At 49.5% G+C, this 12,577-nt stretch overlaps 3 protein-coding genes across 3 annotated transcripts; 2 read left to right on the forward strand and 1 right to left on the reverse strand.

Moving 5' to 3' along the window:
* Positions 1-187: 187 nt before the first annotated feature.
* On the forward strand, positions 188-1,234 carry DFJ58DRAFT_710634 (ribosomal protein S7 domain-containing protein). Its single transcript, XM_041383819.1, has 2 exons — positions 188-958; positions 1,007-1,234. Exons 1-2 carry the CDS (start codon positions 273-275, stop codon positions 1,026-1,028), a joined length of 708 nt encoding a protein of 235 aa, XP_041236379.1. The 5' UTR covers positions 188-272; the 3' UTR covers positions 1,029-1,234.
* A 382-nt stretch (positions 1,235-1,616) lies between these two features.
* Positions 1,617-4,667, reverse strand: DFJ58DRAFT_821069 (RNA ligase-domain-containing protein). Its single transcript, XM_041391996.1, has 6 exons — positions 4,184-4,667; positions 3,867-4,127; positions 3,121-3,811; positions 2,921-3,068; positions 2,291-2,870; positions 1,617-2,207 (listed from the first exon to the last, which is right to left on the reverse strand). The coding sequence occupies exons 1-6, from the start codon at positions 4,490-4,492 to the stop codon at positions 1,869-1,871; spliced, it is 2,328 nt and encodes a 775-aa protein (XP_041236380.1). The 5' UTR covers positions 4,493-4,667; the 3' UTR covers positions 1,617-1,868.
* A 1,611-nt stretch (positions 4,668-6,278) lies between these two features.
* On the forward strand, positions 6,279-7,561 carry DFJ58DRAFT_847485 (uncharacterized protein; the record flags this gene model as incomplete). Its single annotated transcript, XM_041393466.1, has 8 exons — positions 6,279-6,298; positions 6,400-6,548; positions 6,737-6,793; positions 6,994-7,042; positions 7,247-7,270; positions 7,301-7,310; positions 7,336-7,505; positions 7,543-7,561. The coding sequence occupies 8 exons, from the start codon at positions 6,279-6,281 to the stop codon at positions 7,559-7,561; spliced, it is 498 nt and encodes a 165-aa protein (XP_041236381.1).
* Between the last annotated feature and the right edge of the window lie 5,016 nt (positions 7,562-12,577).

The following is a 12,577-nucleotide window of genomic DNA, read 5'->3' on the forward strand; positions in this document are numbered from 1 at the left end:
ACGTACCGTCTGGTATTCCACGTAACATTAATCAATTATATTTCTACTGCCGACAAAGCGTGGAGTATCCACACACGATGTACATATCATTAGCGAGGGAATAAAATGCAGGGTGAAAATCCACAGTCGGGGATGGGTGCTTGCAGTACATGATAGCGTCCCCCGACTCAAATTTGGAACGCCGCGGCAAATACCGCGCCTAGCCCTTTGTTTGCGTCGGTCAAATCTGTGTTAGATTCTTTGCTTTCGGCTCTTCGTGATCGTTGTTGACAATGCGCCCAGCAACGTTTAACGCGTCGAGGCACTTGTTTCTATCATGTCCTCAACGCATACCTCCATCCATTGTTGCACTGAGATGCACGCTCCCAGTCCTTGCTCGCCGTGCTAATAGCTCTACTACCGATGAACGAACACTCAACCAGAGTGCAGCATTACTTGACTCTCTAATGGGGTCTTCATCAAGCCTCGACTTGAAGACTTCATCACTATCAGATATATTATCTCCCCCCGCGCCCCCAATTCAGAATTCAACTCCAGACGCTTCACAAATGCTCATTCCGCCAGTATCCGACCCCCTTCTGCATTTCCTCGCATCTTCCCTGCTTAACCACGGAAAGCGTGCAAGGGCAGAGCGCATCGTCTCCCGCACTCTCCTTTATATTCACGCTCTTACCCGCGCGCCGCCGCTACCCATCCTCCGTCATGCTCTCATCACTGCTTCCCCCGCTGTCAAGTGCGTATCACAGAAGCGCTCAGGAAAGAACGTCGTGAGACCTGCCGCGCTTACAGAAAAACAGCGCATAAGGGCGGGTGTTCATGCTGTATTAGCCGCCAGCAAAAACAAGAGTGGAAAGACGGTGGAGGAGCGTTTAGCACGAGAGATTATTGCTGTTGTCAACGGAGACAGCAAAGCTATTACTGACAAAGAGCTGATGCACAAACAAGCCATGGTCAATAGGTATGTGCAACATTGACGTCGGGTAACTCTCATTGACACATCTCGCAGGGGGAATGCGCTCGTGAAGTGAGGATCTTACTACTTTTTATATATACAGACGACCATGTGCAAATATTTCGTCTATGGTCTGTCTAGGGGAGACTAGACTGATCATGCAGTCCTCCGAAGATATCATTCGTCAGAGAGCTCACGCGCTCATTGCTTATGCTTGACTTATTATCTATTTCTGCATGATCCCGAGGAGCAATTTCGAGCTGCGGCGTGCGGATTTGAGACGGGACTGGTCAACTGTCGGGGAGGTGATTTCTTCGCAAAGAGATTTGGCTTCACCTCCGTGCGGAGGAAGACAACGAAGGCTTCGCACTCTTCTATGACTCGTCTGAGACGAGAGACAATGTTCTCATGAATGCGCGCTCGTTAGTTCGTTGATGCGGGACTCGTCCTTATAGGATAGGTTTGGTTCGGATGAAAGAAAGAAAGACAGAAGGATTCGTGCCTCCTCGCCGACTCTGACAACATTCTTCTTCCATGCGACTCCGAGGGCTTTGACGTCGGTTGTCAGCGCGTTTTTGTTTCCTGAGGGTCTTCTACATATGTGAAAGCGGGCAGACTCTTTGATGAGGTTACATTGAGATAGTATAAGACTTGGGTAAGACCGATCGGGAGAATTGAGCGAGATCTGCACTTCCTCAGTATTCACATTTGCGCGATATTCACTGACCAATAATAACATCCAAAACCCACGCGTAGTGTTTTGATTTCTCCAGAAAGTGACATTGAGTTGTGTGTACTATTGACTTGCTATTGGTATTGATACAGTTTTATTGATGGCGGGTTGATGAGAGGGGATGTACGTTGGTCATATTATGGTCATGAAGCCGTTACTTAAAGAAACAAGACCACAGCATCTTCAATTAAAAAGTCCTTTCATTCTGCCCCGCGCTGTCAGCCCATCGAGTTCGAGTGAGCCAATACCTGATCTCTTCCCAAAACGCCACGCCTCCACAAGTGCCTTCGCTTCAAAAGGGGCTACCTGAGGATCGCTTGTTCCAACCGTTACGTGCAAAGAATTTCGGACTTCCTCCGACAGTTTCGACACAAACTCACTACCTTCCTGACCTGCGGAAGAGGGATTGTCTGGCGAGCCGTCGAGGTCGAAGTCATCCACGGTGATGGCCATAATTCGTTTATTCCAGACCAAATGACCGAGAGTGAAGGTGAACGAGGGAGGAAGTGCCATTCTATGGAGCTGTGAGCACCGCTCCCAAAGTTCAATGGCATCAGGGGAGGGATTTGTTGTGCACCACAGTGATATGGGGGCGCAAGGGTAACACGATGTCCGGCAACAAGAGCATTCCAGAACGCTTTTCCATTTTCTGGTACGTCCGATGCGTCTTCCATTTTTTTCCCGATGACATCAATGAGATCGACTTCGGGGAGGAGTCCGAAGTAGCGCGGCGTGGATTGCTCATCTTTCTTTTTCTTCTTCTCTTCTTGAGGCTTCTTTGTCTGAGGCACGTAATCACGGGCCTTGCGTACGGCCTCGTCGATCTCTTCTGCACTTGGCTGCCGAAGACCAAGGGTACTGACGCACGCAGCAACTGCACGGCCTACGGCCTCCTCAAGGGTATCTTCGATGTCCATTTCTATGCTTACGTCTACCTCTTGGTCGGCAAGCTCCTCTGAAGAACGGATAAACTGCCATATGACGTCTTCATGCGCCTTGGCCAGGGTATCAGCGCGAAGAGTCTGGTGCTTATCACCACGCGCAAAAACTCTATCACCGCATATCCGATGGATTGTCGCTTGAGGTCGATCGAGCGACCAATTCAACGCGAGGAGACGAACAGGGGGGTCCATTTTGGCACCGGCTTCGCGTAGAGAGTCACGATGTTGCCTGAGGTGGTTATTCCTGCAGCAGATTAGCACAAGGGCAATCACGAGATCGAGCATGATCCATACTTGTCGGCTATAACAACATCATAGTCCTCCAAGAGATTGACAACATTCCTGATGAACGCGGAGCCGGATTTTTTCGCTTGTACATCGTCACTCTGGGTGTGTCCGAAATTGAATAGAGAAGCAAGCGCAATAGAAACAGCCGTCTTGCCTGTGAAGCAGAAACTGTGAAGAAAGGCACGAGACAGAATTTGAGCGCTTACCACACCCGGGAATGGCAACAGGTAAAATTATCGTCTTCCCAAACTCCTTTGTGGTTGGCGGCGCCTCACTCTCCACGACTAACCCCTTCTTCCCTTCGTCGGTCTCCATCCATTGCAAGAATCTCTCGCGAGTAGCGATGATGCCTTTGCCTTTCGAATACTCCGAAAATGCGCTAGGATTATGTCTTATTTCCTTTTTTACCCATTCGACATAAAGGCGCGTCTCCTTCCGCTTCAACTTCGACTTTGGCAGTTTGACGTTGTTGAGTGGCCCTTTTGCCGACAACAAAGTTTTAGTGACTTCCCGCCAGTCGCGATACATCATGTACGGTTCATCGAACTTTACTTTGAAGAAGAAAGAGGATCCTGTTGGGTAAGGAGGAGGCGTATTTCGAGTGGTAGACCCCTGCTTTGGATCGATGATGTGCGTACGGACTACAAATCCCTCGAGTGCTTCGCCATTCCATTTCCCGGTTTTTGCGATATCGTCGGTGAAGGACTTTACTTCTGGAATTGAGTTCAGGGCGATGGCAGGCGTCTTGATAAATCCCCATTCTTCTGCAAATGCGTCAACCGTTTCCGTAGGCATGGTATGAAATTCCCTCGAAGTTTCGTTTATTCCGTGGAGATGTAGACCTGACTTCTCGGTAGGATAAGGGAGTACGTGCTCCTCAAAGCTGTCGTCGCAAAGCTGTGGGGTAACAATTGGCTCTAGAACTTTTGATTGCATTGTATGGATTGCATACCTCGGCGATTGCTGTCCAGTTCTTCTCCCATAATCTCGATGCCAGTTGTTCCTCAGTTTTGCCCTTTTCTTCCAAGTGCTTCTTGAGCCACCGATGGCCGACCTCGGAATGTGTTTCTGAGACCCCTTGCATTGGACCCAGTGCATGCTTGGACGTGACGATCAACTTTGAAGGAGAAATGGGGGCGACAAATATGATACATCCATTAGATTTGAGTGACAGCGTATACGTGGGTCCTGTATGTAAGGAGAGTGTTGACCACTGCGAACAAATTCCCATGAGGCGATGTCAGGCAGTTTGTCATGAAGACAACTCACATCGGTCCACGGGACCTCTCCGATGTTGAAAAACTTATCGTATCCTCGAGCTACGATTTGGTACTTTTGCTCTCCCTTAGAGTCATCCCCACATGGAAGTTCACGGCTGAACAGACCTCTCGCTAGCGTTGGAAAAGGCGATGGAATGTCATAGTACTTGAACTCGTTCATCTTCCAGCTTCGAACGGAGATGGAGGGATCTGACGGCACGCTGTACACCGTTGATCGTACAAGCTTGGGCGACTTCTTTGAGAGCTGGTGCAGATCATTGATGAGTTGAGAATCCTCCGGGCGCAAGTGAGTTGACATATTAGATATATGTCTGCAAAATGCAGAAGGTGATAATGGACAGGGACTAGGGGGTCGTGTCCGGCATATGTAGGAAAGGAGATGCTGTACAGAATGATTCAGAATTTTGAATATGAGTCACGGTGATTTGAGTTTGAGTCAAAGTTGAGTCAGATTTTGAATCGTACGGTAGTAGTAGTAAGTAGCAGTAACTTACATACGTTCCGAAGCCGATAGCTTTAGATCCTAACACAGACAAACAACTTTGTGTGGGGCCAAAACTTATTTTACTGTCCAAACTCACAGCCTCGTCGATTCCTTCCGCCAGCCCGTACCTCCAAAACTGAGACACGAGCGATGGATTTTACAATTCGATACAACCTTTGGCATTCACGCACGCAGCAATACCACTTCACCATACATTAAGCCCGTGCTTCATCGATGTTTGCTTTCATCTTCGCTACTTTGGCGGCCCGCCCGCCTTAGTGCGCAGTGATTTAGATGCCAACGTCACAGCTGGACCATTGCCCCTCATCGAGTATTGGGATCTCTATTGTACACTGGTCAGTAACTTATTAGTACAGTTGCTGTGGACCCCCGACGGATCCTCCGAGTCCTTTCTCTGTGAAACACTATATACACGGTACGTTTGCTGTACTCCACTCGACGCAGACGGCCAAGTCTTAGCCCTCATATCAGTTTCTAATGCTCTCGAATTATGGACTGTTACCACTGGCATGTCATCCCGTCTTTCATCGCCAGATCTCGCCGATTTGGATAGAAGACATTTATTACTTACCTTTCCTACTCCCGCGTCTTCCACAGAGCCGTACGCCATGTGAGTATGTTCGCTTAGTAGCTGTATTTTTAACGCAATACTGAATTACCGCTTGCTCACTGGCTCCTGAAGTATCAGCTCAATGCTTCTTCGATTCATACCAGCACCGTGGAAACAGTTGATGCATCTCATCTCAGCAGGACCTAATACCTTCTCAAGGATAGACTAGATCGGCCTCGTGGTGCTCATAACTGGATGCGAATTGATCCTGAGTCACAGTGCATTATCTTCAGAGCCCTCTCTATCTGCATGGGGAGGTGCAAGAATGTTTTAATGGTGCATCAGTGGATGGCATTCGGCTGCCGACATCAGCCCCATAAGACAAGTATGCAGATGCAGCAACAGACGTTGTTTGGATGTTGTTTTACAAAGATCCGGTCCGGGGCTGGGACGTTATTAAATCCAATACTGGCGGATCTGCGGAACGATTCATGTCCAGCGGGAATTGCGACCCAAGAACGACCCAAGAAGGTTTGCCATGTAACTTACTCCTTATATCTCCTTCGATACTTATGTACCTATCAATAGCGTGCTCAGAATGGAGGTAAGATAATCATTGTATTGTCTCGATGACAAGGAGTACTGATTGGCGGCCATAGGATGTTGTTCGTATCAAGGCAGACCTAGCACTGCGCTGCCCCATCCCCAGCTTCTCGTGCATGCGATATCCACTTCATTAAACTGTGTCGTCATCGACCTTATATTTACCTGGAGCAATCTTATACAATCCAGGGTGACTGTTGCCCACAGTCATGTTGCCCCTTTGTGTTGGTAACCTTCCTACATAGGCAATGCGGACTGACCAAGCGGCAATATTAATGGGGATAATAATGCCAGTCAACAAGTCGGACACGGTGGAATCAGGTGTTTTCCATGAGCGGAAGAGAAGTCCCAATCCATTGCAAACATTGATTGCGCCCATGCCAGCTGGAATCGGAAGAACGTGGGCAGCCGCTCCTTCGGTTTAGCATGAACAACTCACCGAAACTGTGAGTCGCAAACAGCTTGACAACCATTAAATCTTACGGATCAGCATAATGCATACTATATTCTCCACGCCCTGCCTAGTTTTTCGTTACTTGGCTCCAAGGGTGCTTGCACTTTCAAATTCCACTCCGAGACACCGCTTCCCACCAGCTTTGGTGGCACCAGTCGAAAGTGCACCAATAGCATCCAACGAGCAGTGCGGCTACGAAAATGACTGTTCTCGTTCCGAGGGTGCAGAAAGCGGCATAATTGGTATATGGCTTCAGTGCTGGAATGGTTGAGCCAGGATGGATGAAAATGACTGCAACGCTGACTCGCAACGTCTAGATCAATCATAGTCAACAAGAAATCAACAATTGACCTGAAAGCATAAATGATCTCAGTACTGCCAAGCAGTGGTGGTCAGTTTGATACGATACCTTTCCTTCTACTGTCTGCAGGCTTACAGGAGAAAGATACCAGCACAGATCATGATGGCTACAACTGCTTTCCTGACCGTCAGCTTCTCAGTCGACGGTTGAGGAAGCTCGGAGAAGTTTGACATGATACTGTTCAAATGCGCAGGTGAAGGTAAAAGAACAACCCCAAGACCAATGCTGGTGATATGCTTATCACCCACGACATCTGGAATACATGCTACCGGCGTCCAATGTCAATGGACAACAATCCGCTGATTTGAATGTGAATGCTATTTCAGCCATCTGCGAAACCCACGATATCGATGGTGTCGGGTGTCAGGCCTTCAGGTACGAACTAATAGACCCTGTTCCAGTGGCTCCAGGCTCCAGCGCATCGTCACGTCTCACAAAGCAAATATGCCTTCAAGTTGTTGCACTTCACGCTCAAGATACAAATAGTAGATCCAGTTGCCGCTACTGTACTTCACCTGTATCGTGATATCACATATACTCCAAGTCAATGAGCTAACTCGTTGAATTTGATGTATGTAGCCTCCGCACCACGGCAACGCTTTGGTCAGTATCATTCATGAAGATTTGTAATAGTTTCTTGCAGGTAGGTTTTGATTATTACAAACAAGCGGACTCGGATAGAAGGGATCCTGCTTCAGAAGTTAGGCTATATCATCCAAGTCTGGTGTTCCGAGTTTGATTGGACAGGTGATGGTGATGCACGCCGAGATCCAATGCCTTTACAGGATATCACCAACAAGCGACGGGCTGACGAAGGCGGGAAAGAGGAGAGGGTATGGTATGTTCGCAAAGCTAGTACTGATCCATCTTTCCAGGTCGCCGAGGGCAACATGACTGTAAAACCCAGCGTTCACGAGATTCGGGATAAAACTCCTTGCTTATTAGCAGCTTGCTAATTGGCATGCTACTATTGAATATTGACTAGCTACTAGTTAATTGATACAATGCTCATGGCATGATCTCAAGTCCGAACCGTCCAAGATTCTTGGTCATCATCGACATCCGCTGCGCGGCATTCATAGCTATTACACATTAATTACATAAATTCCCTTCGAACTCGCTAATACAATTGGTTTTTGATGCATCAATTTCTTGTAACAAATTGCTGCAGGTCTCGATCTCAGGCTGTTACATAAGTGCAGCACGCGCCGCGCTTTGCAGCGATTCCTTCTTAGTTTATTGGCGCTGAGCAAGGCCTGTGCGGCGGCAGTGCCGCCGGGTGCCCTCTCAGGCAAGCGCTAGGTCATGTAAGCTTCAACGTTTCAACTGTATTCCACCACCATCCAGTGAGTTTTCCACAACACTGGAACATCCATCCATCCATTCGATCTCAAATAAGTAGCACAATTGCTCTACAGCAAGTGGCAGAGTTTGATCATTTTGTTGCGCCGTTGGACAGACTTACTACGCCAAAACCTGCCAAAACATCGTTTCACAACTCCATTACCGGTACTCGCCCTCAAAACATCCAAGCTGCACATCCTTGATCCTTAGATCAGCGTCCTCAATTATTCCGTCCCATCTCACAATCTATATTGCAATTATCACCATTCTCTTGTCAAGAGTCAATGTCAGTATATCCATCTCTTATCCCCTCTCGTTGTCTGATCTCATTAACAGTTATTAGATATGTCTGAAGGAACTTGGGAGAAATTGTCGCAGATCGCTGTCAAGGGTGCTGAACATGACTCTCGTGAACGTCACCCCCATCCGAAATGTTTGGAAGGCACCCGGGTGGCCCTTCTCAACTACATCTACGGATTATTAGACAAGAAAGAAAACAATCAAATCATTTGGCTGCATGGCACAGCGGGCGTCGGAAAGTCTGCTGTCGCATTCACTGTAGCTGAGAGGATGAGAAGTCTGAAAGTGACAGAGGAGACGCATATAGAGACGCGACTCCCCGGGACATTTTTTTTTTCCCGCAAGCACACGAGACGGCGCACGACCGGTTATTTCTTTGCGACGCTTGCCTACCAGCTGGCCAGCAATTTCCCCAGCGTCAGGACGCATGTGAATAGAGCTATCTTCGAGAACCCTGCCCTTCTAGACCCCGACAAGTCTGTTCGTGATCAGATGGAAGGCTTGTTTCTCCGACCACCCAGGAAGCTTCAAGGTAGACTACGCGAGTGCGGCAGTCCGCCTTTGACGTTCGTTATCGATGCCCTTGATGAATGCACATCTGAAACCCCCGATCAACCCGCATTCGAGTCCTTTGATGAAGACAAATCCGAAAGCGAGCTCGCTGAACTCATATCCCTGCTCGCTCAAGCTCTTCGCGATCCTGAACTGCCCGTGACTCACATTCTAGTCACAAGTCGCTCGGAAGGGCATATTCGTGAAGTCATGCAAAACGAACATGTGCGCCCGCTGGTGTGCGAGATACCAGTGAACATTTCTGGCGAGGGTGTTGCTACTACCATCTCGCTTGATGGCGCAGATGTCGATGAAGACATCTATTGTTTCTTGGAGGATTCCTTCAGAAAACTGCGGCTTCGCTAAACCAACAAAGGCTCAACTTGAACGGCTAGCGAACCGAGCGGGCAGACGTTTCATCGTGGCAACTACAATGATGAAGTTTATCGATGATCAACGCAACGATCCCCGCAATCAGCTTGAACTCATGCTCGAATTGACGAGTCAACTGCTTCCAGGAACGGAGGTGTACAGGTTATACGACTTTATCCTCTCTACATGCGCTAACCCGACGTTGGCATACATGCACTTGTCCATTGTTGCTGTCCTTGCAGATCCTCTGCCGATCTCACAAATATCGGAACTTCTCGGCCCCGGTCAGGGCAGGAATGTCGAGAAAGTGCTGGTGCAGCTACGGTCTGTAGTAGATCTTCCTACCGACAGCAGTCTCCCCGTGAATATCTATCACTCGTCCGTTCGCGACTATATCTCCCGCCGCTCAAACTGCTGCCTCCGCCAAGTACAATGCACCACATCACCACACTCCCTACTCGCACTTTCCTCCCTCCACTTGATGGTGCGCGAGATTCCAGAAGGTACGGCCCTCCTGGATGCGCTCTCAGAATTGAAGAAGTATAGCCAGGCTATGCAACCCCAGGATCCCCAGAATTTAAAACACTCGTTGTCCTTCATGGTCCAACCACCAGAGCCAATGCAAGTGCTTATAACTTTGTTATGGCTTCGGGGAAATCACCGTTCAGAGTTACTGTTCTGGCTAGATACCCCGGATGGGTGTGCCTGGCTGCAGACCGAAGGAGTGAAGGACTGGCTGCTGACCCAGGGAGGGATGGACTGGTTGCTGACCGACGGGGGGAAAGAGTGGTTGCGTACCCAGGGCGCGCATGATTGGTTACTGATAGAGGCTGGGAGAGACTGGCTGCAGACAACGGCCGGGCGAGACTGGTTGCAGACTGACGGTAAGGAAGAGTGGTTGCGGACCCAGAGCGCGCATGATTGGCTGCAGACAGAGGCCGGGCGAGACTGGCTCCAGGCCACGGCTGGGCAAGACTGGCTCCAGACTTACAGTGGTAAAGAGTGGTTGTGGACAAAGGCTGGGGAGGACTGGCTGAAGACCACAGTCGGGCAAGAGTGGCTGCAGACCACGGCCGGGCGAGACTGGCTGAAGACCACGGCTGGGCAAGAGTGGCTGCAGACCACGGCCGGGCGAGACTGGCTGCAAACCATGGCCGGGCGAGACTGGCTGCAGACTTATGATGGGAAAGTATGGTTGTGCACAAATGCTGGAAAAGACTGGCTGCAGACTGATGGTAGGAAAAGGTGGTTGTGGACAAATGCTGGGGGAGACTGGCTGAAGACCACGGCCGGGCAAGAGTGGGCTGCAGACCACGGCGGGGCGAGACTGGTTGCGGACTTATCGTGGGACAGAGTGGTTGTGGACAAAGGCTGGGCAAGAATGGCTGCACACCACGGCTGGGCAAGACTGGCTGCAGACCCCAACCGCACAAGACTGGCTGCGGACCCCGACCGGACGAAACTGGCTGCAGACTTACGGTGGGAAAGAGTGGTTGTGGACCAAGTCTGGGCAAGACTGGTTGCAGACTGATGGTAGGAAAGAGTGGTTGTGGAGAATAGCTGGGCGAGACTGGCTGCAAACCACGGCCGGGGAAGAGTGGCTGCAGACAGAGGCCGGGAAAAACTGGCTGCTGACAGAAACTAGGCAAGACTGGCTGCAGGCCCTTAATGCACCCCAGCTATCCTTGGCGCCATCCCCCAGGCATCAGACCCCACTCGTGGGAGGTTGGTTGAATGCTCTGGATGTGAGTCACTGGTTGCAAGCCCCACGCGGGCGAGGCTGGTTGCAGACAGATAACGGGCGAGATTGGTTGCAGGCCGAGAACGGGCGAGACTGGCTACAGGACGAAGGTGGACGAGACTGGCTGCATACCCACGGCGGGCGAGACTGGTTGCAGAACCAGGATGGGCGAGACTGGTTTGCGGACACCTCGTGGTAAAGCATGGCGGTTGACCACTGTCTGGGGGACCATGGAAGAATTCTCGAGTACTTCCGAGGCAATCAGAGAGTACCTAATCGCTCCAGAATCGTCTTTGCAGCCAGCTTTTCAAGCAATCCAGCTCTTCAAGGCCCTGCCGGATTTCTTGATGTTCCCAGTGTTTCTGGCATTAAGGCACCAGGATCATTCCACCACGGCGTCACCAGACATGGAGATCATCTATGCTATGAAAGCCCTTTCGAGTTTCGCAGACGAAGCACGGAAACAAAGTCAATCGGCTTCGGGTGCCCTCAAATACGCATGTCAAAATTGGGCCGTTCATCTATCGCGAACTCCGAAACCATGGGATGAGAGGCTCACCCATATATCTCGGTCTTTCTGGAATCGCAATCTTGTCTCCTGGCTCGAAAGGCAGTGGTGTTGGAAGAATTTGCCGTCTTGCCTCACTATTTTGTCCGACGGCGAGAAACTTGCAAAGGTGCTTGTGTTCCCCATAGGTTTCCCAGACTCGCAATCTGACATGTGCTTTTAGGAACATCACCTCCGAATTCCTGGGTCATATCAGTAATCATTCTGAAGCTGCCACAGTTTTATACCACGTCTTGTTATCTCACGCATGGATTTCTTGCTGTCAAGAAACCCAAATATTTACAGTACCATACGGCGTATTTGTATTTTTTTTCCATCTCCAAGTTGAAAAACCAATAGGGGAACGGGAACATCTTTGGAGTCTGTACACTATGTAATTTTACAGTTCCTCTCGTGGCATGCTAGCTAATGCATACTATCTCGCGAAAAAAAAGGTCGTCGAATATCCGTTCGATTCGGATGTAGTGACTATGTGTGACTATGTATGTGCGCAAGGAATTCCTCCTGCTACAACTCCTACATTGCCTGAATCAGACATACTAAACGAAGTTTACTGCCACGAGCATTGTCCTGCAAATACGACCTGCAGTGAAGATCCTACCTCTTATCCCATGAAACCAAGAAACGCTGTGTCGGACGGTGCGTCGATATCAGATATTGTTACCGGCTAAATTCTAATCAGCGTCATAATTGAAAGTGCGAGATCTTTTTCTGCCAAAAGTTGATCAGTGAACCTCTACCACAACCATGGATACAATGGAGGTGGACATCGTACACAATCAGCTTCCGACATTTCGGCATGAGGATACGGCCATCATGCATCAGTAGTAAGCTCAAGGCGAACGACATCAAACCATAGTTGATCAGGGTCTATTAATGACGTGCTTCCAGTCGTTGGCACCTGTGACTGATTCACGGATACAGGCGCCATTCCGAAGCGTAACATTTGCAAATATTCTTGTGCGTTCCGAAGAGTTGAGGCTCCATGATCCATATCTTCGTCTGAAGAGGGCTGAAAAGCATTGAAGATGGA

The sequence above is a fragment of the Suillus subalutaceus genome, assembly GCF_016647625.1.
Source record: "Suillus subalutaceus strain FC151 chromosome Unknown DFJ58scaffold_224, whole genome shotgun sequence".
NCBI classification, from domain to species: Eukaryota; Fungi; Basidiomycota; class Agaricomycetes; order Boletales; family Suillaceae; genus Suillus; species Suillus subalutaceus.